At 41.0% G+C, this 16,195-nt stretch overlaps 1 protein-coding gene across 1 annotated transcript in view; it reads left to right on the top strand.

Moving 5' to 3' along the window:
* AGXT2 (alanine--glyoxylate aminotransferase 2) overlaps positions 1-16,195 on the top strand; it is a 93,911-nt gene that overhangs the window by 64,334 nt on the left and 13,382 nt on the right. The window contains exons 10-12 of the mRNA XM_049767689.1: positions 9,481-9,613; positions 11,975-12,066; positions 14,996-15,145. Of these exons, the coding sequence (XP_049623646.1) occupies positions 9,481-9,613; positions 11,975-12,066; positions 14,996-15,145 (375 nt within the window). The remainder of the gene's footprint in view (positions 1-9,480; positions 9,614-11,974; positions 12,067-14,995; positions 15,146-16,195) is intronic.

Raw genomic sequence — 16,195 nt, forward strand, 5'->3', positions numbered from 1 at the left:
ATCTGACTCCTGAAATCTGAAATTGCAGCAGGGCCTGAAGAGAACAGGAAAATTAGAAGGAAATTTATTCTTACAAGTGTGTGTGTGTGTTTGTGTCTGTATGAGAGAGAGACAGACAGACAGACAGACAGACAGAACAGAACAGAGACAGAGAGAGAGAGACAGACAGACAGACAGACAGAGAGAGAGAGAGAGAGAGAGAGAGAGAGAGAGAGAGAATCTGTGTGTGTGTGTGTGTGTGTGTGTGTAAACTAGCTTTCAGGGTCTACACCTAAAACTTGAGCTTGTGGTTTGCAAAGGTGTTTGGAGAAAGATAAAGACAAAACAAGAGACAAGATTGCACTGCTGAAGAGGGATGTTTGTTTTTTATAACTGAAACTCAATTATAAACATGAGTGTAATCATGAAACTTAAAAAATATATTATTAAAATAAAAATAAAAAATATAAACAAGGAAAATAAAGTTTTCATTGAAAGAATCTGTCAGAAATCATATGAAAATATTTGTGTGTTTTCAGTTAGGTTTACCTGCCACTTCACCCAAATATTTGCTAAGTGTTTCATTTGGCATTTGGCTCTGCATGGTAGACTCAGAGAGGAATAAGATACTGTCTTATGCCACAAGACGGGTACACTAGTGATGACAAATCAGGCTGAGGGATTCCAGTGATAGCTAGTCCTACTACCTTGAATGTAAACTCACCTGTGGCTCAGGAAAATCATTTTAGGCCAAAGTGATGTGAAGTTGGGCAAGAGGAGTTAGTAGAAAAAGTAGCAGATATCAAATCTTCTATAAAGTAAGTTTGCATCTCCCTTCTAAAAAACCCTACTGTCAACTCTCAATCCAAATCATTGTCCTTTCTAGATTAGCCAGCCTGATTAACTAGTTCAGTTGAGTCCTCACATGATGACACTCTCAGGAGGAAGACCTTAAGGAAGAGGATGATCAGTTAAAACTAACTCTCAACCTCCCCTGCCTGGCTGTAACTCCTTCTCCAGACATTGGCAAACAGCTTCTTCTCCCTTCTCTCCTCTGTTTTATGCATAAGTCATCCTTTTGAAAAGACTGCAAATCAATCCTTTTCTTTTTTTTTTTTTTCTTTTTTGTTTTTGGGCCACACCCATTTAACGCTCAGGAGTTACTTCTGGCTATGCGCTCAGAAATCGCTCCTGGCGGCAAAAGCTGGCTCCCTGTGTGTGACACCAGGCGGGGAAAATCCGCGAAAGTACACCGGCCCAGTGGGGCTCAGCTGTGAAAGACTGTGAGTGTGACCTGTCTATGTCTGTCTACTGTCCTCTTGCGTGAAACTCTTGCGAGTGGGGCAAAAAGAGCCTCCAGAAACCTCGCTCGCCCAGACGCCATTTTCAGGGAGGGACTTCAGAGCATAAAAGCCGGCTATCCTTTGCAAAAGCTGGCTCCCTGTGTGTGACACCAGGCGGGGAAAATCCGCGAAAGTATACCGGCCCAGTGGGGCTCAGCTGTGAAAGACTGTGAGTGTGACCTGTCTATGTCTGTCTACTGTCCTCTTGCGTGAAACTCTTGCGAGTGGGGCAAAAAGAGCCTCCAGAAACCTCGCTCGCCCAGACGCCATTTTCAGGGAGGGACTTCAGAGCATAAAAACCGGCTATCCTTTGCAAAAGCTGGCTCCCTGTGTGTGACACCAGGCGGGGAAAATCCGCGAAAGTACACCGGCCCAGTGGGGCTCAGCTGTGAAAGACTGTGAGTGTGACCTGTCTATGTCTGTCTACTGTCCTCTTGCGTGAAACTCTTGCGAGTGGGGCAAAAAGAGGCTCAGAGGAGCACGGCCGCTCCGCTTCGCTACGCGGCCGTGCACTCTTTCTAAGGAAAGAACTCCATTGCAACAAGAAGGAAAAATCACACTAAGAACGGCGCTATATCACAGAAGCAAACATTTCTCTCTGGACTGTCTTCTCTGTTACATGCTCGGGCCTAAGATTTGACCCAGTGTGAGGCTTCATCCACGGAGGACTCCCCTCCCTTAGAGGCAAGTCAGCCCATCCAGAAAGGGAGGAGCCAGAGGAGTGTGCTGCCTACATCATATAGACAATGAATACCACTACAACACGTAGAAAAACCCACAATACAAATGTGACAATGGGGAAACAGCGCAGGCCAGCATCAGACATAGAGAATGAAGATGACAATTCTGAGGACCAGATAATGACTGAACAACTAATCAACCTCTCAGATAAGGACTTTAGACTAGCAATATGGAAGGTGCTCAACAGACTCCAAGAAACCATGGATCGAGTTGAACAGAACACTAATAAGAACCAAGAAAATATGAAGGCAGAAATGACAAAACTCCAAACTGAAATAACATGTCAACTAACAGGCCTGAAAAACTCAGTAAACGAAGTGAATGACAAAATGGATAAGCTCTGGGACAGGGTATCAGAAGCTGAGAATAGACTTGGTGCTGTGGAAGATGAGATACATAACAATTCCATACAGCAGGAGAGATTGGACAAAAAACTTAAAGCAAATGAGCAGACAATGGAAAAATTAGTCAAAGAATGGGAACAGACGAAAATAGAAGTCTATGATAAGATCAACAGAAACAACTTAAGAATCATTGGAGTCCCAGAGACCCAGGAAGAAAATTTCCAGGAAGAATCAATGTTCAAGAACATCATTAAAGAGAAACTTCCAGAGCTAAAGAATATATGTGATCAAATCCTGCATGCCCGAAGAGTACCAACCAAAAGAGACCCCAGAAAAACCACCCCAAGACACATCCTAGTCACAATGACAAATCCCACAGATAGAGACAGAATTCTGAAAACAGCAAGATCAAAAGGGGAAATCATGTTCAAGCAAGCTTCCCTGAGATTTACAGCAGACCTGTCACCAGAAACGCTCAATGCCAGAAAGCAGTGGTGGGATATTGTGACAAGACTGAATGAAATGAATGCTTCACCCAGAATACTATACCCAGCAAAACTCACTTTCCGGTTTGATGGAAGAATACATGGTTTCACAGACAAAAAACAGCTCAGAAACTTCACAGACACAAAACCAGTCTTAAGAGAAAAACTGAAAGACCTAATCTAAGACAAGACTACCCAAAAGACACACCAAATTTTGAAATAAAGATGGCGTTAAATCCCAGGACAATTCTTTCTCTCAACGTCAATGGACTAAATGCACCAGTTAAGAGACACAGAGTGGCTAAATGGATCAAAAAACTCAATCCAACCTTCTGCTGCCTACAAGAAACGCACCTGAATAGTCAGAACAAACATAGACTCAAAATAAAAGGCTGGAGAAAAGTTATCCAAGCAAACAACACCCATAAAAAAGCTGGAGTGGCCATACTAATATCAGATAATGCAAACTTTATACTCAGGAAGGTTGTAAGGGACAAAGACGGACATTTTATATTAATCAAGGGGTACGTAGAGCAGGAAGAATTCACTCTCCTAAACATATATGCACCGAATGAGGGGCCAGCAAAATATTTAATACAACTGCTGACAAATCTGAAAAATAATATCAACAACAACACAATAATTGTGGGGGACCTAAACACGGCTTTGTCAACACTGGACAGGTCAACCAGACTGAAACCCAACAAGAATATACTAGACCTGAGGAGAGAAATGGAAGAAAGAGGCCTAGTGGATATATATAGGACACTCCATCCCCAGAAACCTGGATACACATTCTTCTCCAATGTACATGGGACATTCTCCAGGATAGACTACATGCTGGCACATAAAACATACCTCCATAAGATCAAGAGGATAGAAATTTTGCAGACTACCTTCGCTGACCACAAGGCTCTGAAATTATTTGTGAACTCCAAAGGGACTCAGAAGAAACACTTTAACACCTGGAAGTTAAACAGCCTCATGCTCAATAACCAGTGGGTCCGAGATGAAATCAAGGAGGAAATAAAAAGGTTCCTGGAAACAAATGACAATAAAGACACAAACTCTCAGAACTTATGGGACACAGCAAAAGCAGTACTGAGAGGAAAATTTATAGCTTTGCAAGCACACATCAGGAAGGAAGAAGGAGCTTACCTGAGTAGCTTAATGACACAGCTAATAGAACTAGAAAATGCTCAACAAAAGGACCCAAGAACAGGAAGACAGAAGGAAATAACAAAGCTGAGAGCAGAAATCAACGAAGTGGAAACTCAAAAAACAATCCGAAAGATCAACGAAAGCAGAAGTTGGTTCTTTGAAAAAATAAACAAGATTGATAGACCACTGGCAAACCTAACAAAGAAAGAGAGAGAGAGAAACTTGATAACTCGTATCAGGAATGAAAAAGGAGAGATCACTACTGATATGACAGAGATTCAAAGGGTAATCAGAAACTACTTTGAAAAACTCTACGCCACTAAAAATGAGAACCTGGAAGAAATGGATAAATTCTTGGACTCTTATAATCTTCCACGGTTGAAGGAAGAGGATGTAGCATATCTAAACACCCCCATCACCATTGATGAAATTAAAACAGTAATCAAATGTCTGCCGAAAAACAAAAGCCCAGGTCCAGATGGATTCACTAATGAATTCTATCAAACTTTCCAAGAGGAACTACTGCCAATCTTGGCAAGACTCTTTCATGAAATTGAACAAACAGAAACACTTCCAAATAGCTTTTATGAAGCCAACATCACCTTGATACCTAAACCAGACAGAGACGCTACCAAAAAAGAAAATTACAGACCAATATCACTGATGAATGCAGATGCAAAGATCCTCAACAAAATCCTGGCAAATAGGATTCAATGCCTCGTTAAGAAGATCATCCACTACGATCAAGTAGGTTTCATCCCAGGAATGCAAGGCTGGTTTAACATCCGTAAATCTATCAACATAATACACAACATCAATAACAAGAAAAATAAAAACCACATGATCATATCAATAGATGCAGAGAAAGCATTTGATAAGGTCCAACACCCATTCTTGATCAAAACTCTCAGCAAGATGGGAATGGAGGGAACCTTTCTCAATATAGTGAAGGCCATCTACCACAAGCCAGTGGCAAATATTATCCTCAATGGAGAAAAACTGAAAGCCTTCCCTCTAAATTCTGGCACAAGACAAGGCTGTCCTCTCTCACCACTCCTATTCAACATAGCACTGGAAGTACTTGCTATAGCGATTAGGCAAGAAAAGGATATCAAGGGAATCCAGATAGGAAAGGAAGAAGTCAAGCTCTCACTGTTTGCAGATGACATGATACTCTACTTAGAAAACCCTAAAGACTCTATCAAAAAGCTTCTAGAAACAATAGACTCATATAGCAAGGTGGCAGGCTACAAAATTAACACACAAAAATCAATGGCCTTTCTATACACCAACAGTAATAAAGAAGAAATGGACATTAAGAAAACAACCCCATTCACAATAGTACCACACAAACTCAAATATCTTGGAATCAACTTGACTAAATATGTGAAGGACCTATACAAAGAAAACTATAAAACTCTGCTCCAAGAAATAAGAGAGGACACACGGAAATGGAAACACATACCCTGCTCATGGATTGGCAGGATTAACATCATCAAAATGTCAATACTCCCCAAGGCATTATACAGATTTAATGCCATCCCTCTAAAGATACCCATGACATTCTTCAAAGAAGTGGATCAGACACTTTTGAAATTCATTTGGAACAATAAACACCCTCGAATAGCTAAAGCAATCATTGGGAAAAAGAATATGGGAGGAATTACTTTTCCCAACTTTAAACTGTACTACAAAGCAACAGTTATCAAAACAGCATGGTATTGGAATAAGGATAGGTCCTCAGATCAGTGGAATAGGCTTGAATACTCAGAAAATGTTCCCCAGAGATACAACCATCTAATTTTTGATAAAGGAGCAGGAAATCCTAAATGGAGCAGGGAAAGCCTCTTCAACAAGTGGTGTTGGCACAATTGGATAGCCACTTGCAAAAAATTAAACTTAGACCCCCAGCTAACATCATGTACAAAGGTAAAATCCAAATGGATTAAAGACCTCGATATCAGCCCCAAAACCATAAGATATATAGAACAGCACATAGGCAAAACACTACAGGACATTACAGGCATCTTCAAGGAGGAAACTGCACTCTCCAAGCAAGTGAAAGCAGAGATTAACAGATGGGAATATATTAAGCTGAGAAGCTTCTGCACCTCAAAGGAAATAGTGCCCAGGATACAAGAGCCACCCACTGAGTGGGAGAAACTATTCACCCAATACCCATCAGATAAGGGGCTAATCTCCAAAATATACAAGGCACTGACAGAACTTTACAAGAAAAAAACATCTAACCCCATCAAAAAATGGGGAGAAGAAATGAACAGACACTTTGACAAAGAAGAAATACGCATGGCCAAAAGACACATGAAAAAATGTTCCACATCACTAATCATCAGGGAGATGCAAATCAAAACAACGATGAGATACCACCTCACACCCCAGAGAATGGCACACATCACAAAGAATGAGAATAAACAGTGTTGGCGGGGATGTGGAGAGAAAGGAACTCTTATCCACTGCTGGTGGGAATGCTGTCTAGTTCAACCTTTATGGAAAGCGATATGGAGATTCCTCCAAAAACTGGAAATCGAGCTCCCATACGATCCAGCTATACCACTCCTAGGAATATACCCTAGGAACACAAAAATACAATACAAAAACCCCTTCCTTACACCTATATTCATTGCAGCTCTATTTACCATAGCAAGACTCTGGAAACAACCAAGATGCCCTTCAACAGATGAATGGCTAAAGAAACTGTGGTACATATACACAATGGAATATTACGCAGCTGTCAGGAGAGATGAAGTCATGAAATTTTCCTATACATGGATGTACATGGAATCTATTATGCTGAGTGAAATAAGTCAGAGAGAGAGAGAAAAACGCAGAATGGTCTCACTCATCTATGGGTTTTAAGAAAAATGAAAGACACCCTTGTAATAATAATTTTCAGACACAAAAGAGAAAAGAGCTGGAAGTTCCAGCTCACCTCAGGAAGCTCACCACAAAGAGTGATGAGTTTAGTTAGAGAAATAACTACATTTTGAACTGTCCTAATATTGAGAATGTATGAGGGAAATGTAGAGCCTGTTTAGGGTACAGGCGGGGGTTGGGTGGGGAGGAGGGTGATTTGGGACTTGGGTGATGGGAATGTTGCACTGGTGATGGGTGGTGTTCCTTTTATGACTGAAACCCAAACACAATCATGTATGTAATCAAGGTGTTTAAATAAAAAAAAAAAAAAAAAAAAAAAAAAAAGAAATCGCTCCTGGCTTGGGAGGACCATATGGGACGCCGGGGGATCGAACCGCGGTCCATCCTACGCTAGCGCTTGCAAGGAGGACACCTTACCTCTAGCGCCACCTTCCCGGCCCCAAATCAATCCTTTTCATATGACCTATGTCAGCCCTATGATGAATTGCAGTCAGTATTTCTACCTAAGAGATAAATTAACAGAGGTTCAAAGTGTTTAAAAAAAATTAGTCAGATGGAACTAGAGCAATAGCATAGCAGGTAGGGTGTTTCCCTTGCACAGGGTTGGCTCAGGTTCAATATCCCATATAGTCCCCTGAGCCTGCTAGAATTAATTTCTGAGCACAGAGCCAGGAGTAAACTCTGAGAACCACAGACATGGCTGTGGAAAGAGAAAGAAAGAAAGAAAAAGAAACTAAGAAAGGAAAGAAGTAAAGAAAGAAGAGAAAGGAAGAAGGAAGAGAAAGGAAGAATGAAGAGAAAGAGAAAGAAAGAAAGAAAGAAAGAAAGAAAGAAAGAAAGAAAGAAAGAAAGAAAGAAAGAAAGAAAGAAAGAAAGAAAGAAAGAAAGAAAGAAAGAAAGAAAGAAAGAAAGAAAGAAAGAGAGAGAGAGAGAAAGAGGAAGGAAGGAAGGAAGGAAGGAAGAAAGAAAGAAAGAAAGAAAGAAAGAAAGAAAGAAAGAAAGAAAGAAAGAAAGAAAGAAAGAAAGAAAGAAAGAAAGAAAGAAAGAAAGAAAGAAAGAAAGAAAGAAAGAAAGAAAGAAAGAAAGAAAGAAAGAAAGAAAGAAAGAAAGAAAGAAAGAAAGAAAGGAAGGAAGAAAGAAAAAAGAAAGGAAGGAAGGAAGGAAATGAAGGAAGAAAGGAAATGAAGAAAAAAGAGAAAGAAAAAAAGAAAAAAAACTCACAAATGCACCAAGTTAGTTGAAACATTTTTTTATATTTTATTTAAACACCTTGATTACATACATGATTGTGTTTGGGTTTCAGTCATGTAAAGAACACCACCCATCACCAGTGCAACATTCCCATCACCCATGTCTCAAATCTCCCTCCTCCCCACCCTACCCCTGCCTGTACTCTAGACAGGCTTTCTATATCCTTCATACATTCTCATTAATAGGACAGTTCAAATTATAGTTATTTCTCTAACTAAACTCATCACTCTTTGTGATGAACTTCCTGAGGTGAGCTGTAACTTCCAGCTCTTTTCTCTTTTGTGTCTGAAAATTATTATTGCAAGAATGTCTTTCATTTTTCTTAAAACCCATAGATGAGTGAGACCATTCTGCATTTTTTCTCTCTCTCTGACTTATTTTACTCAGCATAATAGATTCCGTGTACATCCATGTATAGGAAAATTTCATGACTTCATCTCTCCTGACAGCTGCATAATATTCCATTGTGTATATGTACTACAGTTTCTTTAGCCATTCGTCTGTTGAAGGGTATCTTGATTGTTGCCGGAGTCTTGCTATGGTAAATAGTGCTGCAATGAATATAGGTGTAAGGAAGGGGTTTTTGTATTGTATTTTTGTGTTCCTAGGGTATATTCCTAGGAGTGGGATAGCTGGATCGTATGGGAGCTCGATTTCCAGTTTTTGGAGGAATCTCCATATCGCTTTCCATAAAGGTTGAACTAGACGGCATTCCCACTAGCAGTGGATAAGAGTTCCTTTCTCTCCACATCCCCGCCAACACTGTTTATTCTCATTCTTTGTGATGTGTGCCATTCTCTGTGGTGTGAGGTGGTACCTCATAGTTGTTTTGATTTGCAACTCCCTGATGATTAGTGATGTGGAGCATTTTTTCATGTGTCTTTTGGCCATTTGTATTTCTTCTTTGTCAAAGTGTCTGTCCATTTCTTCTCCCCATTTTTTGATGGAATTAGTTGAAACTGTGTTTCAAAGCTGATATGCATGAAGTTGACCACAGCAGTACAAGCATGGTGTTAAGGAAGGAAAGAAGATGGAGGAGACTGAAGGTGAAAAGAAAAACCAGAATTTAAAAACTATATTTTATTTTCAAGGGGCACACACAGTGGTGCTCTGAGGCTAATCCCACTTCCATGCTAGGTTCACACCCAGTAATGTATGATGTGCAGAGCTGAAGACAGAACCTCCATTTTAAAGTTATGCTCTAGCCCAATTGAGTCGCTTCCCCAGCCCACTGTGTCATATCTTGACTGGTTTCCAGTGTTTTTGAATTTGTTCCCTTAGGTGCAGACAGGATTTGGAAGGTTGGGCTCTCACTTCTGGGGTTTCCAAACCCACGGTGTCCTCCCAGACATTGTCACCATGGCTAAGGGGATTGGAAATGGCTTCCCCATGGCAGCAGTTGTCACAACTCCAGGTAGGTCCTTCCAGAAGTTTATGTTTTCTTCTGACTTCCTACATTGGCAACAGCATAAGGCACACATCATGGAGTATGCGTGAATTTGAAGCAGTGATGAAAATGGCACAATCATTTTCCAACCAGTGAAAGTGAGAAACTGTCTGCCAGATGTGTGACAGATGGGAGAGAGCAAACCGTGCTGCTTTTGCTGTGGGAAAACAAATTCTCCTGTCCCCACAGTGATGTGGTTTCTACCACGCAGTCAAGATAGATGAAAAAGTGTCACAAAAACAAAATACCAGAGAGTGTTAGCCAGGCTAAAACTAATTCTGACATTCCAGAGGGATTGTAGTCTTAAAGGAGACACTTAGTATGTCTTGCCACTCTAATCAGCTCCAACTCAAGGTTCTATGTCATGGTTTTCTCTGCTGAGGTCTCATAAACAAAACAGACACAAACAGTATGATCTCACTTAGCACGAATATTCTAGGAAAAGAACATTTTAATGAACTGTATTTTCCCTTTCAATGAATATTCATAGGCAATCATTTTTATGAACACTTATTGTTGAAAATATTTTAATAAATTTATTTTTCCACCAAATAATAAGGCTACTTCAGAAAAAAATGTGGATGTACAGGAAAATTTAACAAATTGAATAAACAGACTGGCCCAGAAAGTAATCTGATTGTTACTAAATCTTTGATGTGAGATGTATGTATACATATTTATAATACTAAAGCATTATGTATGTTATACATATTATGTGATTATGAGTAGATTACATATATAAAATACATATATGTACATACATACTAAGAAGTAAAACCTTATTCCCACAAAAGGAGACTCAGTTCATCAAGGTTTCATGTAAATTCCTATAAAACAAGTATAAGGTTCACACAACACATTAAAGATTTTGGTTTTTGTTTTTGAGCCACACTCAGTAGTGCTTAGGGGATTCTCCTGGCTCTGTACTCAGGAATCACTCCTGGCCGGTTCAGGGGGTCATATGGGATTAAACCCGGGTAAGCCACATGCATGGCAAATGCTCTCCCCACTGTTATATTACTCCAGTCCCATTAAGATTATTTTCAAATAAATAAGATATAATTTTTCTTACCCACTTCATTAATTAGTTAAAAGTATCATAGCAAGACACCACTGCCTGGCTGACAAATGGCAGGCATTGATTTTCTCATCAGTTCTGAGGTAGGAAGTTGAAAATCAAGGTGCCAGCAGAGTTGGTATTTGGTGAACACACTTTCACAGATATTGCCTTCTTGTTTTGTTCTTGCCTGTCCTTCAAGACAGAACAAGTCTCATATCTCTTCTGACCAAGGACATCATCCTATTAAATAAAGGAGGCTCCCTAAGACATGTAGGACTTCATGTATCCTTAGCTCCATAATGTTCTCATTTCCTTTCACATTATGTGTAAGGCTGACTGTGGTGGGGACATGATTCTGTCCATGACATTCACTGTCAGGTGAAGAACAAATTGGATATGGTGTCACATACAACATGAAAGCCACAACAGTTAAGGCCTCACTTAACACTTTTGAACATTTAAAGAAACTGAGCCCAGCAAGGTAGTGTAAAACCAATTAGGCCAAAACAAAGGCCAATTCATAGGAACAGAAGTTAAATTTCTATTTCTGTTCACAAAAAACCTTCACATTAAAGAACCAAAAGGGACTAGAACTAGTACAATAGATAAGATATTTACATAGCATGGACCAGGTTCAATCCCTGACACTTGATACAGTCCCCCAAGTCAGTCTAAGAATGATTCCTGTTCACAAAGCCAGGATTACACCCTGATCATTGCTAGGTGTGACCCAAAAGCTAAAACAGAAAAGAACCAAATGCCTTTAACATCCATCATTTGTATTTATCATTCCATTTATCCATTCATTTATTCATTTCCAATTTGTTCCAAGTCAGGATCACCATTAACCTGGTGAAAGAAGGGCACCAAGCCTGAACAACCTGTTATCTGTCACAGGACACATGCACCCACACAAGCATTCACCCAGATATGGTCAATAGGTATCTATTTTGGGTACAGATTTGGATAGCAGGAAAAAATTTAAACAAAGGACACATAAACTCAACACAGAAAGTGGCCCAACAGAAAAGGCAGGAATTAATTTTTCTCATCACTATAATGAAACAGTAGTTAAACAATACATTGTTATAATAAACGAGATGTAATTTCGATGAATGGATGGAAGATGATGAATAGGTGTGTACTTGTTTGTGAGTGGTACATAGGATCCAACCCAGTGCCTCACCTGAAGGTATTTTTCCTACCCCTGAGCCATATCACTGACCCAATAATATGATGATTTTTACCCACCATTTTTCCTCTGCTAGAGATAGCCAAGTCTTTGGCCAGACGCCTTCTTCACTTCAACACCTTTGGAGGAAATCCCCTGGCCTGTGCTGTTGGCTCAGCAGTGCTTAAGGTATGTTCCAGCAGTTATGTGAGCAGTCTGGCTCCCAAGATGATTCACTTCAAACCCACAGACCCCCGCGGAACTCTACTGCATGACTTGATGGTCATGGACTGTTAACTGTTAGTTCATGAATTTAAGTGACATCTCCAATTAGTATTCTGACGAACCATCTTCATCAGTTTGGGGACTTGAATAAAGTGTTGTCAAAAGAGAACAGAACCCTTTTGGGATCTGATATTTCCAGGCAGCTTCCAATAGCAAATCTTGATTTCAGTTTAATTCTATCTCACGTTGTCTCATATTCTTTTTTTATCCTTGTGTTATTCTACCAGAAATTAAAGAATAAAGAGAAACTTCATTCTTTTTCATTCTAATTAGGTCATTTAGCTATTATGGATTATCATTCAGTACCAACCAATACATTTATTTAACCTGTAATAAAGGTTGTTAATTTGGGGGTGGGGAGAGGTGCTCCCAATTGATGTTCACTAGGCTCAAGCACACATTTCTGCAGCCTTCACCCAGCTGGGCTGGTGATTCAATGTGAGAGTCAATGTGAGGATGTGTGCTGCTTTGGCTTGGGGTGCTGGGGATTCTTGATCCATCCACCTCCAGGACTATTCCAGGTGATGCTCAGGGGAACTTGTGGTACTAGGAAAGAACCCTGGTTGACCATATACAGCACATGTACCTTAACCCCTGTACAATCTCTATAGGCCCTGGAAAAGATGCTCTAATGCCTTTGCTAATATCTCAGCTTAAATAAGTGCGTCATTGATGCATAACCAACTTAAGCCTCTGTTTAAATAAGTAGAGTGCTCTGGAAAAACTTTGAAGAAATTAGTCATAGTGATTGTCTGTAGGGGACAGACATCTGGTGAATGAGGCATAGCACAGTGAGGGTCATTCTACTATATTCACTTTTATGGTTACTGATATTTTTAAGCTCATGATTTATTCAACAATGAAACAAAAAGTCTTCTTGGCAGAGCTCCTAAGCAGTGCTCGGGGGACAAGAAGTCAGAGAAGAAACACCCCCTCAGAGTACTCAGCCTATCTGAGAAGCTTGATGTGCAGTGCTCAGATCTAGCAGTGTGGGGGACCTCCTGGTTCATGCCAATGGTACTCAGAAGACATCTAGTGCCAGGGATCATGAGAAATTTAGCAGTGGTTGGTTCAGTAACTGAATACATCAATACTATAAAAGCACTATTGTAGCCACATTATTTAAGCTATCATTTTAAAATCAACTTTTTAAATGAAGAGGTTTGAGGGGCCGGAACAATAGCTCAGCGTATAAGGCATTTGCTTTGCTTGAGGCCAACCAGGTTCTATACCTGGCATCCATTTGGTCTCCCGAATCTACCAGGCGTAATTTCTAAATGCAGACCCAGGAATAACCCCTGAACACTGCCAGCTGTGCCTCAACAATGCCTCCCCCCCAAATCAAATGATTAAGAGATTTGAGCCAAGGAAATATCTCAACAGATTTAAACACATGCCCTGAAAGCAGGAGAGTCAGAGTTAGTGCCTGTAAATGCATGAACTTCTGAGCATCATTGGGAATAACTCCTGAGCAATGCCAAGTATGGTTCAAAAACAAAAGCAAAAGAGAGAATGAAGAGGTTCTGGATAAATTCCCTCTACCTGGATGTTTTTATGTTTGTTTGAGAGTAAGGTTCAGACTCCCTATCTGTGCTCTGGACCCCAAGGGCTATCCTAATAATGCTAGCAGAGCCAGGCCTGACAGTTAGTTGTTCAGCCCTGCTCTGTTCTTGGGGAATGAATATGGATACGGGATCAAAAACTTGGGGCCTCCAGCATGTACAGCTCCTTTGACTCCACCCTAAGTGGCCTTTGGGTTCTGTTGGTCTGCTGAGGGGTCTTCGGGGAGACTGTCAGGGGTCTCAAACTCGCGGCCCACGGGCCACAAACGGCCCTCCGTACAACATTTTGTGGCCCTGCCCTTGAGGAATTTGTTTTGTTTTGTTTTGTTTTGTTTTGTTTTAGTTGTTTGGGTCACACCCCCCAATGTTCAAGGCTTACTACTGACTATGCGCTCAAGGATCACCCCGACTTTGCCTCCTGCGGCCCGCAGGTAAATTGAGTTTGAGACCCCTGCAAGTACATGTTCCAGTCCGTGTTTTTCAAGCAATTTGGGAACTTTTTTTTAATCTGGGGCAGTTCATCCTTGTTCACTGCCCAAATAGCTGTGGGACCAGCAACACCATGAGAGCCAGAGGACACGTGCTCTGTGTCCTTAGCAGCAACGCCCTCCTTTAATTCAATGCATTTACTATCACAGAGGGAACTATTTTCTGTTTCTTTTTTTTTTTTTTTTTTTTTTTTGGTTTTTGGGCCACACCCTGTGACGCTCAGGGGTTACTCCTGGCTATGCGCTCAGAAGTTGCTCCTGGCTTCTTGGGGGACCATATGGGACGCCGGGGGATCGAACCGCGGTCCATCCTAGGCTAGCGCAGGCAAGGCAGGCACCTTACCTCCAGCGCCACCGCCCGGCCCTATTTTCTGTTTCTTGTGTTCTCACTGTTGCTGGAGGCTCTGTAAATTAGGAAGCAAGGGAGGTTGATGAAAAAAAGTGTTTCCACCTCTCTACCCCACCCACCCGCCTTGGCCACCAGTGCTTGGGGACTTGCTGAGGTCAGTCCTAACCTCTGCACAGGCATTGTAGATCCGTCTCCTTTATCCGCAAATAAAAGGATTTTAGGAGGAGGTGAAATGGTGAAGCAAGATAGTTTTTATTGAAACTTAATTAGAAAGATGTGAAGGAAGAGAAAGGGAGAAAATGGGTTTCTCCAGAGTGGAAATAAGCAAAGAAACAGACAAGCAAGCAAGGTGTATGTTCAGGGGAGAACATAGACTAGAATGGCTAGCTGGATCTTCCTTCCTTATTGTGGTGTCACTGGGCATCTCTCAACAGGTGATCCAAGAAGAGAAGCTACAGGAAAATAGTCAAGACGTGGGCACCTATATGTTACTACAGTTTGCAGAGTTGCGGAAGGAATTTGAAATTATCGGAGATGTCAGAGGAAAAGGCCTCATGTTGGGTGTAGAAATGGTGAAGGACAAGGTGAGTGCTGAACTGCTGTTGTTTCTGCAGGGAACTGGGACTGTTGGGGTTTAGAGAACAAATGGGGGTAAAAGCTCTTTCCTTCCCCTTCCTCTTTCTCTTCCTTCCTCCCTCCCTTCCCTCCTTTCTCCTTCCTTCCTTTTCTTCCTTTCTTCCTTTCTTTCTTCCTTCCTTTTTCTTTTACTTCCTCCCTTCCTCCCTCCCTCACTCACTTCTTTCCTCCCTCCTTCCCACCCTCCCTTCCTTCCTTCCTTCTCAGGAAGAGAGCTTGCAGCTCCACCAGGCTTGCAAAGACCCTTAGAGATGAGAAGTGAGCAACTCTGAGTAATAAAGCACTAGCAGGTTCTAGAAAGGGGAGAGAGAGAGAGAAAAGTGGTATTATTCTTGGCCGACAAGGCAAATGTTTTGATGTAAACTATGTGGAAGAAAGGGAACTATCTGAAGAGAAGCTGGTTGCCCTGAGCACTATGGGATTTGGTTACATAACTGTGACAACTTAGAACTTAGTTATGCCTCAGCTAGAACTTAGTTATTACTAAGCTAGAACTTAACTAGAACTTAGTTACAGACAGGATAACCTAAGATTGAATCCCCAGGTATACTTTTATTAAAGATGCAATAACACTAGTTTTTCTGTATCTATTCACATTTAATTGAATTTTTTTGTTTGTTTTTTTGAGTCACACACAACAGTGTTCAGAGGTTATTTCTGGCCTGCACTCTGGAGTTACTCTTGGTGGGAAGAGATAGGATGCTAGGAATCAAACCCAGGACAGCCTCATGTAAAGCAAATGCTCTTCCCACTGTACTGTACTATTTCTCCAGCCCCATAACTAAATACATCTTGACCTAGCATTTCCACAGATAAAAATATTTCTTTAAGACATGCAGAAATAGAACTGGAGAAAAGGTACAGCAAGTAGGGTGTTTGCCTTGCACATGGTCAAACTGAGTTTAATCACTAGCATTACACCAGGCGTGATTCTTTTTTTTGGTTGGTTGGTTGGTTTTGTGTTTGGGCCACACCCAATGGCACTCAAGGGTTACTCC

Source organism: Suncus etruscus, chromosome 2, assembly GCF_024139225.1.
Source record: "Suncus etruscus isolate mSunEtr1 chromosome 2, mSunEtr1.pri.cur, whole genome shotgun sequence".
Lineage (NCBI taxonomy): Eukaryota > Metazoa > Chordata > Mammalia > Eulipotyphla > Soricidae > Suncus > Suncus etruscus.